Genomic DNA, 20,745 nt, shown 5'->3' with positions numbered 1-20,745 from the left:
GTGAAAGATTTATATTTTAGTGTTCTTTGACTATCATCATTAAAACAACAATACATCTTTCCCTTTCCTTTTCCTCCTGAGATTAAGAGCAGAAGAGTCTCTGATGTGAAATGCTCACCTTAACAATGTCATTGATCAGAGAATAGCGAAACATCCAGTCCAGCGCGATTCCTTCACTCTCCATGAGGTCCTACAGGTCACACACACACACACACACACACACGCACGCACACACACACACACACACACGGCTCATGAGGAGAGTTCATATGGAGAGAAGACTTGATGGATATTAATTATATTCCCTCACATCATTCTGTCAGTTATGTGTTATTATATTTTCACATTTTATAGCTAAACTGTGTAATTTTCTTGTTAAAATACTTCTTATCCCAGTTTGAATGTGCGGAGACAACTCTAAGCAAGTCATTTGTAGACTGACTTTGAAGAGTGTAAACACTGTGGTACTCTTAAAACATTGCTGTTTGTTGGAGACAACTGACTCAACCAATAGCATTACTTTGGGGGCGGGGCTACCCATTTTTGGAGCAAAGTCTTCTAGTGGTACATTTAAGTCCTCCTAGGAAGTTCGTATTTATGAGTTCGAAATTATGACATTAGATGCATTCAAATCACTTAGGTTGGAGCGAGGAGGTTATGTTCCTTTTCTACAAAAAATTCAACAAGATTATTTTTAACTTTACGTCTACAAAATGATGAATAAACCCTAGTCATAACCTTAGTTTTTATCAGATATATGAGGGTGCTGTAAATTGAATTGGTATTGTATAATACTATGGTATTTTCTATATGCAACTTAAATAGGCTATTTTTATTGTAAACTAAAAAAAAAAATAATAATTTTAACAAATGTACTATTAATACAAAGGCTGCATCCATTGCATAATTTTTTTCACATTGTGATACCCCAAATTAGAAGTTTATGTTATAAGATCTTTTCGACATATTTGAGTACAACAATTTTGGGGCAGTTAATTTCATATTTTATTGCTGATTTGAAATGTGTTATTTAATAATGAGCTCATAAGGCAGTTTTTGAGATTTCAGGATTCCCCCATTCATTTAGATAGGACTTGGTCTTTGAAGCCCGAAACAGCTGCCTGGAGGCGTTGCAAATATGGCCGTCAACTTTCCTTGAAAGGGACTTTGATTCAACTCACAGCTGATTCCAGTAGAGTTTGACATTAGCATGTTGCTAAGCTAACAAAATATATTCTAATAAAGCACAAAATACATAGCACAGACAAATATTAGCTAAAACAGAAGATTTAAATGATATTAAACAGTTTTTAATCTACTTTCTTGGTACTGATTTAAATAAATATAGATTTTTTTTTTTTTTTCACTAAGCCAGTGATGTTTTTGCTCAACTAACTCTATTAAAATTTGTTTTCGGTAATTGAAATGAAGCTGAAATAAAAAATAAATATCAGTTGAAAAACTTGAAAATTGAAAATATTGCCTTGGCAACTAACTCATAAATAATCTGAAGTTGAACAAGTTAAAGTACTACAGTTACTAAAACTAACATTGAAATAAATGAAATTTAAAAAAAGATCAAAATATGACAAAAGCACAACAAAATTACTAAAACAAAAAATAAATAAAATTTTTCTGAAAATTTCAGAAAACTGAAAATATAAAATTATTAGCTAATGGAAAATATTAATAAATACTATTACATATATAACATTGCACTGAGCTAATCACAGTGCATTCTGTGTTTGTCCTATCTGTCAAAGACACATGCAGTGCTGCCTTAGAAGAAGATATCTTAGAAGGCAGCATAATTATTCATGTCAGAAATATGTCTTAAAATTTTGTCTAATTAGACAGTAGTGATGATTATTTTTGTGTTTGTGAACATTTATGTCTATACATTTAAAAAAGACAAAACATTTTTTTATTAATTAATTATTAAATGTATTATGTATTTATGTATGTATGTATGTATGTATTTGTTTATTTATGCATGCAGTAAAAAATGTTGGCAAGGCAAGTCAAAATTTGAATCCTTATTACTGAGCCCTGCTTGGTGAAACAAAAAGTGTTGCATAAACACGAGTCGTCTATTAATACATCAACTGTAGGTGCAGTAACTGTGAGCAATCGTGTGCATGAGTGTTCACCTGTAAGCTTCCTCTAGGGCAGTACTCCGTAAGGATGCAGATGTTGGGTGGGTCGATACAAGCACCAATAAAGCGCGTCAAGTGTTCATTCTGTACATCACGCATCTATTATAGGAGGAGAAAGGAACAGAAGGGAAAAGAGGAGGGAGAACAGCATGACGAGGAGAGGACAAAGAGAGAGAGCTGTTTAGTCCCTCTTTTCCATCAGTCCCTGGCTATTAATATCTCCCAGGACATCATATAAACTTAAGGCACCTGGCAAAAAGCACAAAACGGCATGGAAGCACACTTACATGTTTGAGTTCAAACAGCACTTTCCTGGTGAGCTCGATGCGTTTCTTGTTGATATACTTAATGGCTGTTATGTTTCCCTGGAAAAGAGGCATCAACGCACATTAGTTTCACCCTGATTGCTATCGTGGATTTGGCAAAGAGCTGGAGGGCTTTGGGGACGGGTAAAAAAATGCCTCATCATTTAAGAGAAGAAAAAGAGCAACATAATGCGTTAATTAAGCATCATCCTAATTAATGGGGAAAATTATGACATGTGGACATGAATAGTGCTCATCCTCAGGGGTTCTGCTTAATTGGAGAGGAACTATAGCTCATCCGTTGAAGAACAGGCACATTGGCCAGGGCACGCCAATGACATTATATAGGAGATCCAAAGATGAACCCTTCCATTATTTGGCACTTCTGTTGCTAGGCAGGACTTGTGATTTATTTACGTTCAAAACACACACAGCCTCGTCAAATTACTGGTATTTGGGCCATTATTTAACGCCCAAAAAAAGCCATGTCTTAAAGCAGGCGGTAATTTGCGCTGCTCTTGGTAGATTGTGCTGGCCGTTGGCCAATGATCTGGTTGTGTCTGTGTTCTTTAAGGTGCGCATTGTTAGTAAATCACCTGCAGAATATTCCATATTTTGGAATTGTGCTCTAATGCTAATTATACATGTTATAACACTTTTTCAGCTAAAACTTAAACTGTCATAAATCTTGAATGCTCTGGAGCAGACTGGTTTCTTTAAAAAAAAAAAAAACACCTGGCAGATTATTACTGTCCAAGTCAGGGGTGGCGAACTTCGGTCCTGGAGAGCCGCAGTCCTGCAGAGTTCAGCTCCAACCCTAAATAAATCTCACCTGCCTGTAGACCTTGATTAGCTCAGGTGTGTTTGATTAGGATTGAAGCAAAACTCTGCAGGGCTGCGGCTCTCCAGGACAGACGTTCGCCACCCCTGGTCCAAGTGAACAATGTAAAAAAAAAAAGAAACTAAAATAAAGTGATATAAGTTTAAGTTTATTATTATATAAAATGCACAAAACACTATTTTTAAATTTTATTTTTAATAGATATTTTCCAAACCATGTTTTACTCCAAACCTGCGTGAAAATCAAAGCAAGTTGTGTTCCAAATTTGAGGTTGATATCTTAAAGGAGTCATATGACGTTGCTAAAAAGAACATTATTTTGTGAATTTGGTGTAATGCGTGTTTATGTGGTTTAAGGTTAAAAAAACACATTATTTTCCACATACTGTACATTGTTGCTCCTCTATGCTTCGCCTTTCTGAAACGCGTCGATTTATACAAAGCTCATCGTTCTGAGAAGCGAGGTGTGCTCTGATTGGCCAGCTATCCAGTGCGTTGTGATTGGCCGAATACCTGAAGCGCGAGACGGAAATGTTACGCCCTTTACCGAATTGTGATGCCGTGTCCCGGCGCGATGACACAAAAACAATAAATCCCATTATAAACGAGGCATTTTTTGCATTCAGTGGGGACATAATTACTGATTATAATGACTTATACTGTGTTCTTACGTTTAAACATTACCATGTCTGCATTTGTGACTGTAGAAACGACAAACAACAAGCACTACTCTACACTGCTCAAAACTCGCGTTTCAATAGTCAGTGGCAAATTATTTAAATAAGAAAACATACTTACAGGTTGTGAGTCAGAAGCACCAGACTGTCCTTGCAAAGTTGGAATTGCCCCACTTTATAGAAACAGCCTTTGAGCACGCCAGCATTGTAGGCTACTCTTCCAGGTTCAGGAAATAGTCCTCCGTAAAATGCGCTGCACACACTCTAATATTTGGGTTGAACTGTTCTGGAACAGTGTTGTAAATAGAACTTAACCACTGATTTCTTTTGGAAGCCCAAACAAAGTACTTTTGCTTTCACAACGAAACACAGCGTCTCCAGGAGCTGGCACTGGCGGCCGCAACAATACTACAGCTAGAATAATAGTTCTGCCTTCTTTCTTTGCGTATACGTTTGGTCAGTGTTTTGCAAATCTTCCCACACTGTGACGTAGACACATAGGGGTGTGTTTAAATGAGCCATTTTAGGAGGCGTGGTTGAGTCTTAACTTTTATAAAGAATATCTCTTTGGTTTTGAGACTTTAATCTTTGTAACTTCAGGGATCTTATCTATGCACAAACAGATTGTAACACTCCAAAGAGAAAGGAAAACTTGAAATCGCATCATATGACCCCTTTAAAAATGTTTCCACTAGATGAAACTATAAATTTTATTTTGTGTGTGTGTGTGTGTGTGTGTTTTCACATAGCAAGTTTCATACCATTCAGACGAAGTAAAAACAAATAACATGCTTCATTTTAACAAGGCTAAAAAAGTGGCAACTACAATTTTACTTAAATTGTGATCCAGTGGAGGGGCTGTCATATGCCCCCTTAAGGTAGGAAATAAAAGAAACAGTTGTTAGCCAACAAGATTTGCAAGCCACCCATCCACCCCTCACCACCAAACCTTGAATACCTTGTAACAGCCGGTCTTGGCATAGATCTGGAAGTTTCCCTCCATAGTCAGCAGTGAGCCGTAGTTAGAGCCTCTCTGTGTGTGGAGAGATGAATAAGACATGAGCAGCTTTACTCAAACTATAGGAAACTATTGGAAATGACAGGGTGTGTATGTGTATGTGTGTTTCCCCTCACCAATGACATGGTGAGTTTGCTGCAGGCTCTGCGCAGCACCTTCTCCGTGTTACTCATCTGGATGGCTTCCCAGTGCACACGCCACAGCTGAGCAGTCAACTCATTCTCCAGCTTCAGCTTCCTGATGCCGCCGAGTGACAGACAGAGAAAGAGACAGAGAGGGAAAGAAAGAAGAGTAAAAAAAAGCAGAAGAGAGGGTCAGTGAGAGAAGGGATGCTACTGGGAAAAACATCAGATGAAAAACTGTAATAAAGGAGAACAGCATTTATTTGGAATAAATGTTAAATACTACAAATCAATATGTGCATCACTGTCAGCACCGGCATACAGTGTATTGAATTTAGGCAACAGTATTATCAATATCGGTAAAACAATAATCAATATCGATAAAACAGCTTTCAAGTGGCACATGTACAGATAAATGTCCTTCAGAGGAAAATGACTTCAAAATTAAGTTTTATTATTAGCAGTTGCATGATTATCAAATAATAACTGAAGCATGCAGATATTCAAAAAAATAATACAGAGCATAACAACCAATCTAACTGTCTGTACATAGTTGGGTTACTCTACAATTGTTGTGTTTCCATCTAAAAAATTGAATTCATCAATCAACATGTGCAACTTACCATGGTATATTAACTAATTTAATACACTAATTTTCATTCTAATTTCACAGAAGCCCTCACAAAATAATTGGAGAATATTAGAAAAACTTTTCTATTGACAGACTCTCTCTTCTTTGTCAATGGTGTTACAAATGTTAATACAAATAATACTAAATGTCTATTCAACAATTTTCATGAATTTGTCTTAAAATAATAGTATTTGTGTTCATACCATTTCAATTTGTCAGAATGTTACAATAAATGCTTCCTAAATCCAAATAATTTTACCTGTAAATTTTTGTGGTATAAACAAAATACTTATGCACAGGAAATCAACTTTTTATAGACTCTTTCATTTATAAGACAATTTATTAAAACATATATAATTTTCTATATAGGAAATGTGTACAAATGCAGTTGGATGTTTAGCCATTTGAAAGAGAGCAACAGCATCTGCCAGAGCAATTGTAGTATGACCCATTGGAGAATTTGGAATTCATCAAAAAGAGGCAGATGAAATCATCAGAAACAGAAGATCATCAGTGCTCAGTATATGACAGCCTAAAGCAGGGCTCTCCATTTCAGCCTGATCTCACAGGAAATAAATACTATTTTACAAGATGACGATTACGTATGATTACCATTACGACACGATACGATCACATATGATTTTCAGAATAAAACCATGAAGACCAGCCATAACATACAACTGAGATTGTGTACAAATACACAAATAATTTCAAATAGCTCTCTCTCACATTAAGGTTGAACAACACGGCACATGTGAGAGAGAGCTATTTGAAAGGATGAAATAATCTACTTGATTGATATACCATCTGTGTCTTTGGATTATGCTTCAGGATGACAATAACACACTGTCGCCGTTTTCACTGTTAGTCACTACCATATGTCCTAGGAATCATAATTAAAGCTCTTGATATCCTGCGTCAATGAATATCATTCCCTTTCAGTTATTCACTTCGACAAGCAAAATTTGCATAGCTGGTCATGCCCCGGATATTCGGGTAAAAATCGTTCATAACACACTTCAGTCATTTGTGGAGGTTTGTATAGAGACCCCTATTGTCAGAACTTTGACACAACGTCGAAGTGACGACTGAAAGGGAACGTCACGGTTACGTATGGTAATCCTGGTTTCTTTACTGGCATTGCTGACCTCGTCATCATTTTCTGTTAGCCCATCAGATAAAACGAGAAACAAATTCTAAAATGACTTTTAATATCTTAGCTATTTCAGATGAAAGTTGAATGGGGCTCTCCGTCTGTCATAATACATCATAATGTGTGAGTAATTTTTATAACTGAGTAATTTATATGACTGCAACATATGCATATGAAAACTCTGAAAGTATACTACTAAATGTAGAAATGTGTGTAACACTATAAAAATATTTCATATTTTTAAATGTTAAATGAAATGTCAAAATAGCTCTTATAATAAAGTATTATGAAAAATAAGTGCAATTAAATAAAAATAACATGAATGTTATAGGATCTACATCATATCTGGAGAACAGCTGAAAAAGTGATTTTTAAATAAAGCACAACCATCTTTGGCTGCAATTCTTGGCATGAACTTAATAGAAATCATATGCGTTTCATTGTCACTGGATACATGGTCACATATGGTATAAAGTGATGAAGTCATGGAGATGTAGGCTGAGTTGCTATATGTTTCTCTGTCGTGGTCTGGCAGTACGTTCCCTAATTAAACATCAGGAACAGATAGAGGAGGAGAAAGACAGACAGAGAGATATAATATCAGACCCAGATCGCCCAAAGCTCAATATTTGCACACCTGACATGTAATGTTAGATCATGTCTACACTGCAGGCCAGTGACGTGACACAACGAGAATGCTCATGTTATAATCAATAAAGCTTGATTAAAGTGCTCTAGTTTTGTCACGTCTCGTCGCTCGCTCTCAGTATAGACATTATGTTTGTCTGCATGGGTTTCAACTGACCTGTATATGAAGACTGTGACCGTTACGATGATGATAAAAATGAAGCACACCACAATGGAGATCATCTGGTGCATGGTGACCGTCTCTGAGGAACAAAACCAAGAAAACAATCTCCACACATCTGAATTTCATTATAGTTCACACAGACAGCAGTAAGACCTGCTGAAATCATTTCATACGTATTATTTTATTCTGACCTCTTCTCTTTCTTTCTCTGCCACAGATGTCAGTATTTAAAATCTGCTTTAAAGAGAACTATGAAATTGACAAAAACCCAAATGCACGATGAGAGCAATGTAAGCCAATTTTTCATGACAAAAGACTAAATTTATTCAGGTGGGTCATTACTACTATGCAGTATAGTATGTTTCCATGTTTTCATCATGCATGGTCTTACATTTATAAAGAAGATGATATTAGTATTTTTAACACAATATCCCTAATGCAAGATGCTGTTAGAAAGATTGGGGTCAGTACGCTTTTATTTAAAGATTAATTCTTTAATTCAGCAATTGATTTGAAAATCAATTAAGTGACCGTAAAGTTATAATGTAACAATTCATATAGTTGTATATTGTTGTTATGCTGATTTTTGAATTTTCTATTCATCAAAAACATCCTGAAAAAATATCACATAAATATGAAGCAGCACAACTCTTTTCAACATTGATATGAAAATGTTTCTTGAGCAGCAAATCATAAAATGGGATGATTTCAGAAGGATTATGTGACACTGACGACTGGAGTAACGATGCTGAAAATACATCTTTACGTCACAGGAATAAATTACATTTTAAAATCACGGGTGGTGATGGTGCAGTGGATAAGACACATTTTTTGAATCTGTTATTAACCTAAATTTAATTAAGTAACATTACAGAGCTACATTAAAACAACATGAAACATGCCTTGATTTAATTATTACGTTAATCATTAACTCCAAGTGTTTTATCTTGCTTACACATACACATTTTTGCATCTATTAACTCATCACTACAATCCTCATTTCAGAAGGTACTGATTCTACTTTTAAATATTGCAGTACACTCACTTATAATGAGAAACATTATTTAACATTTTATACTTCTATATATGATGCATGCAAATGTATACTTAATGTATTCTGAAAAATACTCAAGTGAAGTGAAGAATAATGTACAGTCAGCCAATCATTGTCACAAAACATATCTCAACAGTATTAAAATAAATGAATGAAATGGCTAACTATATAATGTCTTGCTTATTGCATGGCTACTTATAAATGCAAGGACATGAAATATTGATTTGAGTCTAATTTATTTTATTAGGGGAAGATACGTTTGGGAACATGATTTTGGCTGCGTATAGTGGAGTCTGGTGTCTTTTCATACAGGTCTATTATTACATGAGTTTTATATAGGGTTGCACTCACTTGCCAGGCAGGCAGGGTTGTCGTTTTTGAAGCCACACAGAGGGATATCTGGAGGCGGACTTCCCTTCAGCCAGTACACCTTCATCCCTGGCTCTGGAATCATCCGCTTCTGACTGCCATTATACACGGACACAATCTAGGACATACAGCCACCGTTTCCACAGCGGTGAGATGGGTTTAGCCAATAATGTATTTTAAATGTGAAGAGGTACAGTATATGATCAGATGAAGGCCTCTGTACCTGATAAACTCCAGTATCCGTATCGGTCATGTCCCATAGAGCAAAGTCAATCTCCCGATCACCATTCTCATCCAGCTGAACGAGTCCGGTAACCCCTTTCAAGATAAGGAAACAAACATTAGATCAGAGGTTCACATAAAAGCTGGTGTGTCAGGCTGTGCAATGCATTTTGAGCCTTGCTTCATTGTTAGACACCCAAATTAACTCAAAAAGTATTTAGTCATTTGGGCAGTAAAACATTCACTTGTGAAAAAGTAGTACACTTCAGCATATATTTAAAAAAGATGCACTGTAAAAAACGTTTTTTTAAGTTTTAAATTAAAAAAAGATTATTGAAGTATGTTTTATAAGAAAATACTTTTTCAGTTTTTCTACTTCAAAATTTCACTTTAAATTCAACATGTTATTTTCTGTTTGTAACTGTTTGTGAAATTTACTAGACATTTTTGAGTGAAAATTGTCACTATACCAAACATTATCGGTGTATTTACAGAAATAATATACTTTAAAATAATATACTTAAGTGGGAACTGAATGTAATGTTTTCAGACACGTAACTGCAATTAAATAAAAATTAAATGTGATTAGCGAAAGAAGTGCTTGTTTTAACCCACTACAGTATGACTTAAGTACGTCTGTATAAGAAATGTCATAATTACTTCTTTTGTCTTTAAAATATGGTTAAAATATACTGCTGAATGTACTGACAAGCATTTATAATAAACTAAAATATATTGTGAACTGTGGTCACTTTAATTGAAACTTCCATGTCATGTATTTAAATATATTTGTAATTACACATTTGTACTGATGAAATTGCAAATTAGTACATATATTAACTTTAAATGTAATATCAAATAACACACTACAATTAAAATCAAGTACTTTACGTGTGCTTTAGTATGTTAGTCAACACATTGAAATACGTGTACTACTTTAAAGCACGACAAAAGATTATTAAAATATAATGATTTGAAATGTATTTTAAAGTAAAGCTTTTAATTTTACATTACTTCAAAGTACTCCTTTTAAGTGTGTTAACAAACATAGTCATGAAAGTATACTCCACATACACTTAAGTGACCTTTTATTTCTTTAGCATTATATTATTGTATTGCATGTATTTTTTGATAGAATTTTAAGTGTACATTCAATACAATTAAGCACACCACATTTTCACAAGTGTTGTATTGAGCATTTGGTCTAATTTGCACTGGCACATCATTAATCATTCATCATGTAGCAGTTTAAATATCATTGATGGATGAACACAAGGCTAACGCAGTCAGCAGCAGATGCACAGCACCTGTAGGAAAATAAGTCTTGGCCAAACCACACAGGGGAAACGCGGCTAAAAGATAATCACACCTCATTTATCCAGTAGATTTTCCCTTCATTGATGCAGTACGCACTGAGCAAGCACACTACGCTTTTTGCCAGCAATGTGACTCTTTCCCAGCACTCAGAATTAATGCCCATAACCTGACTGCACTTTTCTGATGCCTGGCACCGAGCCTAGAACACCTAGGCTCTGCTAACCCCTGCAGAGACATTCAATAGGCTGTGATTTAACAAGCCATGGCCAGTTTCTCATAATCCTTATATTCCACAGTACAAAAAAACAACAAATATCAAGTGGCTTAAAACTTTTATGGTAGTGTTCTAACTTTTCTGAACTCGTTTTAGTCAGAGCGTTAGATTATAAAAGCATATTTCTGCCGCAAAACAAAAATATGTAAAAACGAAACTGTGCTTTTTAACTCACAATTCTGACTATTTTCCCAAAGTTTTTAGACACCTGACAAGATCGCATACACATGTAGAGAAAAAAAGTTGGAATTTTGAGATGTAATCTCAGAATTCTGTGAGAAAAGTCAGAACTGCAGGATGTAAACAGAATTCAATGAAAAAGTTAGAATTCCGAGATGTAAACTGAGGATTCAGAGAAAACTTCAAAATTGTGATATGTAAACAAAGAATTCAGAGTAAGAAAGTCAGAATTGCGAGGTGTAAACTCAGAATTCTGAAGAAAAAAATAAATCAGTATTGTCAGATTTTAGTCACATATAGTCACATAGTCAGCTTTATTCATTCGATCTAGAGGTCTTTTTGGGTGGAATGTTTTTCGCCTCAGAAATGCAAATTAGAAGTGCGTGTGTGTGAGTTTAAAATTAACTGGCCACTGAATGTTCTTTGATGTGTTTGGTCCATCTGCTGTGCTCTACCACCTCAACCTCTTCTCAACAGCCCCTGTGATAAATCAACACAGATCTGCTGTGCTGCACCGTATACGACACTCAGACACTCTGTGTCACAGCAGCATGCTGATTCAATAAAATCCCTAAATATAGCACGAGCCATGCAAAACTCACCACCACAATGCGAGGGCTTTCTGTGGTGGCCAGGAGGGTGTTATGTGATTTATAGCTCTAGGTTTGTGAGCAAGCTTGCAAGGGGGTTGCAAGATGATTTAAAATCATTTAAAAGTTGTATTAAAATAATTTAAGTCAACAAAAAAATTTAATATAAAATATGTACACCAACAACATGGGATGATATTTCTCAATATGCTAAAAAATACACTGAAAATGAGTTCTCACTTGGACAGTTTTCGTTTTCACTGCAATGCAGAGATCGCTCTTGGTTACTCATGTAACCTCGGTTCCCCGAAATGAGGGAACGAGACATTGCTTTGGGAAATACCTTTTCCTCGAATACTACTGAAGCCTTATTGAATCACGCCAGTGAAACTGGCCAATGGCGTTCAAGCGCGTGAAATATGAGCGGGAATCCCACTCAATATAAGGCAGTGCTTGTACGTCATTCATTCAGAATCTTTGACTGAAGCAACTTGGCATTCTAAGATCCTGAGCTTGGTGACACGGCAATAAGAGCAAAGTCTCATTCCCTCATTTCGGGGAACTGAGGTTATGTGAGTAACCGAGAGTGTTCCTCTTCAATTCGGTCACTCTACATTGCTTTGTGTCACAGCGATGGAGCCTGGCTCAACTAAGTATGTCAAGTTTCACATTCAGAGCCGTAATGAGAGCGGCAATGATATTTGCTGCTGTTGGTAAACACAGCTCAGGTATACAGACCTAGTTGAAACCATGTAAAAGTCAGGGGGGGGGGGCGCGGCAACTACACGATGCCGCATCACACCAGGGGCGGAGTTAACTCCAGTGAAACAGAGAATGTGAAACGGCGGCGGCTTCAGTGCTTTCACATATAGATTAGTTGAAATTGTTTCAATGAAATCATGTGTTATGATGCACGGCCGTAGCAGTGCTCAATAAGCAGAGTATGATGGTGATCAAGTCCTAATAGACATGGTGAACTATATCAAAACATTGTGATAAACTGTTAGGGACAGCATTGAATTGGTGGTGCGTCAATACAGGGTGTATACGACCTAGTCGAAACCACTGATACTCCCGGTCGGTGTTTCGAGGCGGAAAGCAGATAGTGTTATGACTTGCGCTTTAAATGGAGTCGAAAGCACTTTAGGCACATAACCTTTTCTAGGCTTCAAGGTGGCAATCACCTGGCCCGAATTCAATACACGAGTCGTCAATTGAAAGCACCTGCAGATCTCCAACTCGCGTAACAGGTCCAGCGGTCTCAGGTCCAGAGCTCTTTGAACACTTCAGGGTGCCGCCCGTCCTCATCCAGAGATTTAAGCAACTTGGCCTGATAAACCTGGAATATCGTCATCACGTGCAGTACTGAAGCAGCTTGGCCCGCTGCGGAGAAAGCCTTGCCGGCAAGGTTTGCAGTGGCTTAGAGGGGAGAGACGCGTTGTTTCTCACTCTCCAGTTTGCCGTGGCTGAAGGACAGAGATGGGTAGCGACGGCTTCTTCCATGTGGGGGGGGGGGGGTTGACATAACCCACTTGGGCTCCATCCACAGAAGATAGGAGGGAGGATCCCGTGTTATGCACCCGACTGGTGAGTGGCGCGTTCCACAACAGGAGGTGCCCACTCCAGCCCGAGCTCATCCACTGCCTTGGACAGGATGCTTAGGAGCTCGACATCACTGTGATGGAGGTCCCGCTCGTCGTTGCCATGGGGTGCAGTGTAATCCAGCGGGCTGTTGGACCACTCCTCTCTCGCAGACGCTGCAACCAAAAATGGCATCCTCCTCCTCTTCAGTGTCCTCCATGGCACCAAAAGACAACACATCTTGAGCGTCGGGGGAGGGGCGGAGATCAGCGGTCATGAAGCGTACTGGAAGGGAACCAGCAGCAGGGGGGTGAGGAGTGCGTGGGCACTGAGCCGGCGCGGGCTCTTCACCTGATCCTGACAGATCCGCATCAGAAACTCGCCACACTTTCCTCCTTGGCTCGAAAGAGGCTGCAGAGGAAGAGCGCGGCAGAGCTAGTTGGGCGAGTTCATCGCCTTGGACGATGGCCACACAGAGCCTGAGAGTCCGGAGACTCATATCTCCGCAGTGGGGGCAGTCCGACCCCCCGAGCGCCGCCTCTGCATGGGCCAGCAACCCAGGCAGAAAACGCACGATTCATGACCATCAGAAGATTCGATTGGCTCCGCACAGGAGGGGCAATCACGAGTCATCTTTGCTTCCAAAGCTCACCGGAACACAGCAGGGGAAGAGAAGGCGTGTCCGCTGCAGCGTGTAGATCACGGTGAGTAGTTTTTTTTGTTGATCGGTTTCTTGCTTCTAGTAGAAGGTTGGCTGAAGGAAAAGATTCTGAATGAATGACGTACAAGCAGTGCCTTATATAGAGCGAGATTTCCGCTCATATTTCGCGCGCTTGAACGCCATTGGCCAGTTTCACTGGCGTGATTCAATAAGGCTTCAGTAGTATTCGAGGAAAAGGTATTTCCCAAAGCAATGTAGAGTGGCCGAATTGAAGGGGAACTGTACAGACTGATTTTAAATTTTTAAAATGTCACCTATGGTGCAGGTTTGGCGTCATTATGTTACAAAACACTCAAGAACCTATAGCATTTGAGGTTTCTGATGATGCCTAATAAGCACTGAAGCTGATTTGGAAGAAAGACTCCCGTGAACAGTATTTTAAAAATACAGCATTTTTGGAACAACATGAGAATGAGTAAATAAATGCTACATTTCATTTTTGGATGAACTATTTAATAGGTATAGAGGCATGTTAAAAATAACTGAATTTGTGGTGGAACTTGGCTGATTCACAACAGTCTGATTCTAGTTATAAGAGTCTTCAGAGAGTTGCTATTCCTTAAATCCTTTACCCCATGTCGTGTTCCCCTCGCATTCTTTATAATTTCCGTTTCAAAATGGTGTGAACGGGTTCAAATGCATAACAACTACATGTATTTTGTCAAGCTGCAGAGTCTTTCAACCCTTGAAGTTAAAATGTGTGTCATGAGTCCGGTGAGTATCGGTTTCAGTGTCAGCGGGGTGGAGAATGATTTTTACTGCCTCGGCATGTTGATATTGATCAATACTGCTCACCATGGGAAGCGAGACAGAGACTGACTGCAATGGTGATGAGAAAGACATGTTAATGGAGTAGAAATGATAACGGAGCGACGCGGAAAACACAATAAAGACAGAATCAGCCAAGACTGTGATAAGAAATCAATGCTGAATAAAGAGACTCAAAGACAGTGTTGTGTCTAGAGAGACTCTATTAAAACAGCTGTCATGAATGCACATCTTTCTCAGCAGTAATGGTGATTTGGGCTCCCATGGTCCCAGTGGAGAGCCAGGTTCAGCAAGCAGCATAGAGTTTCATCCCTGGAACGGCACCGTACGGTTTCCATTTGAGACTCACTGAGGCCGCCAATATAGAGTGTGTTTGTTCATTGCGTGTATGTGTGCTAAGTGGGGGTACGTGCATGTGTGCATGCTCAGGAGTGTTTGTCTCTCTGATCGAGGACATAGTTCCCTCCCTCCTCAATATCTGAGCCGGAGTGTACCTGTTTTTGCAGCATCAAATTGAATGAATAAGGAGAGTGGTTACTGAAGCCTGCAATAGCGTGTACTATTTGAAACAGTCCCTTTAGTTAGATTGATTTCAGAGGAAAACAATTTTTATGAGCTTGCATCTATGTAATTAGACATCAGCGTTAGTTATAGTTTGACAGACCCCCTCTTGCGTGGCATGGATCCACTGGCATGGATTTCTTCCTTTAATTTCAACTCTAATTAGCTTGGTATTTACAAATAACAGCAGTGAAGTAAGAGGGAAATGACATGAAGGATTTGTTGTTTCTAAAAAAACAAGGAGCTTACTTTCAGAAAAAAGAGCACAAGCTAAATGAATGAATGTAAATGTTCATTCATTTAAAAAGGAAATCTTGTATACATTTGGAATGCAATATAAAATAAAAGTATCTGATGAATGTAAGATTATGGTAAAATAATAGCAATGCTAAATTAAATGTATGATCATTAAAAATGGATGTGTAAAAAATATGGTTATTCAAATTTTACACAAATTAGGAAATACACCAAAATTGTATTTTAATTGTTATCCCGATTTCTGCATTTAATTTTCATTTGACATTTTCATGATCTTGAACTAACATGCTTTCATAAGCTTTTATATTTGCGGTTGCCAAGAGTTGTCAAGAGTTTCGATTCCACATTCAGAACTTTTATCTTAAATCGATACATTTTCTGCCAAGTGTTTAAATAATCCCAACCTGGCAACTACGTGTATGTGCTCTTTCTGCTTTGAGAAACTGATGATCTGAAAAAATCAACAAACATGTAGACTGGAGTTTTGTGATTTCTATTGAGATATTCTGCTCAAATGAGAGTGTCATACAGCCAGCCTATGTTCCTCCTAAATCTGCAAGAGAACGTCACTGATAAACTGTATTAAATCCAAATGCTGTGCCACTATACAAAGTCTTTTTTGTTGTTTTAAGAGCAAGGGAGATTCCTGCAAAGTGGAATCTAAGTGTCACGAATCCGGTCTATGAACTTCCGTTTACTCACCACCAGAGGTCAATCGCTCACCACATTGACTCTTGCACTACACTACTGTTGCACGTCACCCCCGGACTGCATTTCCCATCACCCATTGCACTGATCACAGCTGCCACCAATCACACATTGCACTGATTACACAGCTGGGGCATGTTCAGGCTCACACCGGTGCCCAATGTTTTGCTCCGGTTTCCGGGTTGAATGACATGTTTCCTGGAAACGGTGTGCAACGGGGTTTGAGATACGTTTTCTCTTGTTTGATGGGTGTGTCAAAAATGTCAGCCCAATCAGCAGCAACGTGTATATAAACCACGTGGTATTAAAGAGACAGATTGCACAATGGGTCCAAGTGAGGTCATGTAATATGTGTCTGCTGCAGCTCGGTATAAGCAATAATTGAAGATATTAGAAGACATGTTTGTAGTAAGAGTTTTTATAGTAACATAGCATATCAACATGATGATGATGAATTTGTAAGTAAATGTAATTAACATCTAAATAAATTCACAAGAGCATGTATATTGTTTGCACATGTTTATTTACATTAAAGGCAAAATAACTGAAATAATAAGAGCACATGTATAGAAGTCTGTCTAAATATGTAGTAATTGCAATGTCTTCTGGTCCATATCCTTTACTCAGGAAGGTGTGCTAGACACTGATTAATGTAACATAAAAATACTATACATATTTATGTATTTTGCTATTGTATTGTGGAGTGACACTTTCATAAACTTCTCTATGCTCCTCTGATTATATAATGGTAAATATTACAATATCATACCACAACAACAGTGATCAGCAATAATGATAAGCCTAATACTCACAATAAAAATAATAAGGTCATATAGATCATAACACAGTCTCGGAGGTAAGAAGTGGATTATCCTTCACCTGAAATTTCTTTTCATCCTGATATGCGAGGCAAATGTTGGATCACAATAATTAGGAACCACAGTTTCCACAAATCCCTTTGCTCGTTAGGGATGTTCTCTTTTATTCTGGACGGCAAGGGCAGTGACTCTAACATCGAGCGTATTTTGCAGTATTAAAAATGTATTTATACCGATTTCACCAGGCTCTGAAAATTCTTCAAAAAGAACACACAGAGTGGCCTTCTCAGCTGCCATAGTTGCAACACTTGCATCAGAACAGGGTGTTCAACGCATCACCGTTTCCATTTAATAAACATTTTGCACCGTTTTTTTCGGGGCTGAACGCAGCCCTGATCTCAACAGACACGCTTTATAAGCATTGGACTTCTTCTCTGTCATCGCTGAGTATTGTAAGCACATATCACAACCCTAGCTGATAGCTAACTTACGGAGCCTATCGTAGTTTTCATAGTCATAGTCTTGCCTTGCCTTGCCTGTTTTGATTCTAGCCTGTGTATCTTGGTTCAACCCTTTGTTTTGCTGTTTCGGATTGTGTTTGCCCCTGCCTGGATTATCTCTCTTTGCCTCTCTTTGATGGATCCACACGCCTCACTCTTCTGTCACTCCGTTACACTAAGTATTTTGCTCAAATAGTTTTTCCTAATAAAAGTCCATTTATGGCATTCATAGAATATTATACATATTTCAGCTGTATGTGGTGTAAGATTATGCACGTAACTAGACTCATTATAAAGAGTAAATATTTTTCTACATTCATACTGCAAACTAGGCATGCACGATATTGGAGTTTTGCCGATATCTGTTATGCCGATATTTTTCAACTCATTTTGGCCGATAGCCGATGCTGATATGTTTCCTTTTGTTTGGAAACAACACCAAGTCTCTCTCCTGTGCAGAAATAAGCAAATTATTTTTAATTTTGGTTAGTTTATAACAATAACTTATTTGTTAGAATTAAATAAACAATAACAAAGTTATTTTACAATGGCAGTACAATGAAGATTTGAAAATAAATAAACTATATTAAAATCGCAGTTTTTTTTCAGAAAGATGCAGTTGTAACCTTAACATTTTATTTTAAGATTTAACATTTGTAAATGGTCTGAAGTAAAAGACTTGTAAAAATTCTGAAAATCATTTAGAGCTTATAATTTGTTTAAAAATATAACATATTACACATTAATGAATACATCCGTATATATAAAATTTTAATTTAAGTATCGGGTTTTATTATATTTATTTATTTTGACCTTTAAATCAAAACAAACTCATGATTTTATGGTATCACTTACTGCTTTATTTAATCAGAAACACAGTCTAAATATTATTTGTGTATTTTTTTTGTTTTCATTTTATTAGAAGTAGGCCAACAAGAGCCCCCTACGGAATTAAAACTCCTTACTGAGTGGACATTAGGACCCGGAGGAGACTGCCACTGCTGCAGCTGCAAGTGCTATTACTGTTGACTCTATCGCACACCGAATGTGTCATTCTGTAAGTGCATTCTCAGTCTAAATGCAGCCATCCAAAACAGTGAATTTAATCATCAAGGCAAAACTTTGCTTCAAGAATGAGCCACACTGTTGACATGACAACCTGAGCACATGTGAGTTAATGTATTCCTCTTATCGGCAAGACATATCGGCATTCGTTTTCATATCGGCCAGATGCCGATATTTACATTTAAAGCCATTATCGACCGATTCCGATATTGGTCCGATAATATTCTGCATCCCTACTGCAAACCATTAACAACAAGAACCATTGCAAACCATTTACAACAGAAACACCAAGTGTGTCCTTTTATGAAATGATTTCAATAGGTAAACTCATTTTTCTCTTCTTGGTAATCAAAAACACAGCATATGCATGCAAGTTTGAACATGTGGGACCATGTGTGAATGTGCATTAAAAAAATCCTACCATCACAAGACACAAGAACTTCATAATGTCACCAGAGGGATTGCGGACTGAATCATGGGAAGAGGCTTATAAAACATTCAGATGGTTTGCTTGGGTGTGGGAATGGACCAAGTGGGGTCTTCTCATATTAAGACATATAAAAAGCATGAACATTTCTAAATCTATATTCTTCCCACCCTGACCAAAATATATCCTGTTCACATGATCTGCATGATGGGAAATGCACCTTGAAACACAAGCAACATGTCGCATCACCCTCCGCAAGAAGGTTGCTAGGCAGCAATTTAAAAAAAAAGTAAAAACTGTAAATACAATTATTACTTAGAATTCATACATGTCCAGTAATAACAGGCTGTGCTTCCAAATGGGTCAAAGTTGAAACAATATAGTGCTGTTTAATGATTTGCTCCATGGAGTTTACAAGGCCTGTTTTCCAAATTCTGGATTTATTTTGTCTGGTTCTAATAGTTTTATTAAATTATAATAAATAAAAGGATTTCTAATACATTTTTCAAAAGTTTAAAGACAATAGTGCCATAAGATTTGAATTCGTTTTTTTTATTTCTGTGTTGTTTGTTCTTCTGGAATGTGTGTTTTACTAATTTATTATCATAAATGATGGTAATAAAAAGGAATGTATAAAATATTAATAATTTTTTTTTTAATTAAATGAATTTTGAAAGTTTTCTGGCAAACAAACTGGCAAAACTTTTTTTTAGACAGTTTACATTAAAACATGGATGAAAAAATTTGACATGAGTGTAATATTCCTCAAAAAAAAAAAAAAAAAAGAAAAAGTTGTTCTTATAGTTTGAGAAGTACAGTTTACTGCACAATTGCAATTTATTTCTGTCATAATTTCTTCAAGTTAAAGCAAACTTTTATTTTATTCATCCAAATTGTGTGACATTCCCCATTATACAGTAAATTCCATTCTGTAAATCCATCTGCATTTTCCACATCGCTGAAATCATAGTGTCCTGAGTTTAATACACTGAGGAACATTGACAGAGTTTATGTGAAAAGGTCTTCACACATGGATCAACTTCAAACCAGTAAGAAAGATGCATTCAATATTTTTTTCTTACTTTATAACCAAAGCAACATACAAAAACATTGACTCTTTATGGGGTATCCAATACAAAGCAAGAGCTCAGAATTGATGGTTGGTAGAGAGTCAGTAAGAATGAGCAGACAGAAAGATTTTAGATCTCAATTGTTTAAGAGCAAATGATTTTGAGTCCTCAGTCAATATCAAGTGGATTTGATTGCCTATTATAAGAACTTCACAGCACGACTGCTCCTCACACTGTCGATAGCATTTGCCGGCTAGAAAACAAACTCTGTCAGTAACGTTCCTTGTGGAGTCAAATATAGTTGTGATCTGATTTCTCTTCAGAGGGGAATAGATTTCCTTTTTCAGCTTCTCACACAGAACGGGATTTTGAGCAGCCCAGAGGTGCTCAAGGCAGGTCTGGTGCTCAGGTCGATAAGGAGAGCATAGCCACTGAATGGGCTGTATTTACTGCTGAACACAGCTGATTAGCAGGAGACTTGAGTGCAACCTGGAGCAAAACCAACAGAGTGAATACAAGGAGGAGAATGAAAAGCGGACCGCTGGTACA

The 20,745-nt window shown here is 37.4% G+C and overlaps 1 protein-coding gene across 1 annotated transcript in view; it reads right to left on the bottom strand.

Moving 5' to 3' along the window:
- LOC306884944 (atrial natriuretic peptide receptor 1-like) overlaps nt 1-20,745 on the bottom strand; it is a 103,543-nt gene that overhangs the window by 19,695 nt on the left and 63,103 nt on the right. Inside the window, exons 6-13 of the mRNA XM_079441204.1 lie at nt 9,360-9,454; nt 9,119-9,254; nt 7,708-7,792; nt 5,113-5,233; nt 4,937-5,011; nt 2,444-2,521; nt 2,151-2,255; nt 119-190 (exon numbers count right to left, since the gene is read on the bottom strand). Of these exons, the coding sequence (XP_079297330.1) occupies nt 119-190; nt 2,151-2,255; nt 2,444-2,521; nt 4,937-5,011; nt 5,113-5,233; nt 7,708-7,792; nt 9,119-9,254; nt 9,360-9,454 (767 nt within the window). The remainder of the gene's footprint in view (nt 1-118; nt 191-2,150; nt 2,256-2,443; nt 2,522-4,936; nt 5,012-5,112; nt 5,234-7,707; nt 7,793-9,118; nt 9,255-9,359; nt 9,455-20,745) is intronic.

Source organism: Barbus barbus (genome assembly GCF_936440315.1).
Source record: "Barbus barbus genome assembly, chromosome: 19".
Lineage (NCBI taxonomy): Eukaryota > Metazoa > Chordata > Actinopteri > Cypriniformes > Cyprinidae > Barbus > Barbus barbus.
The sequence above is the reverse complement of the archived record's forward strand: the minus strand, read 5'-3'. Positions and strand labels throughout refer to the sequence as shown.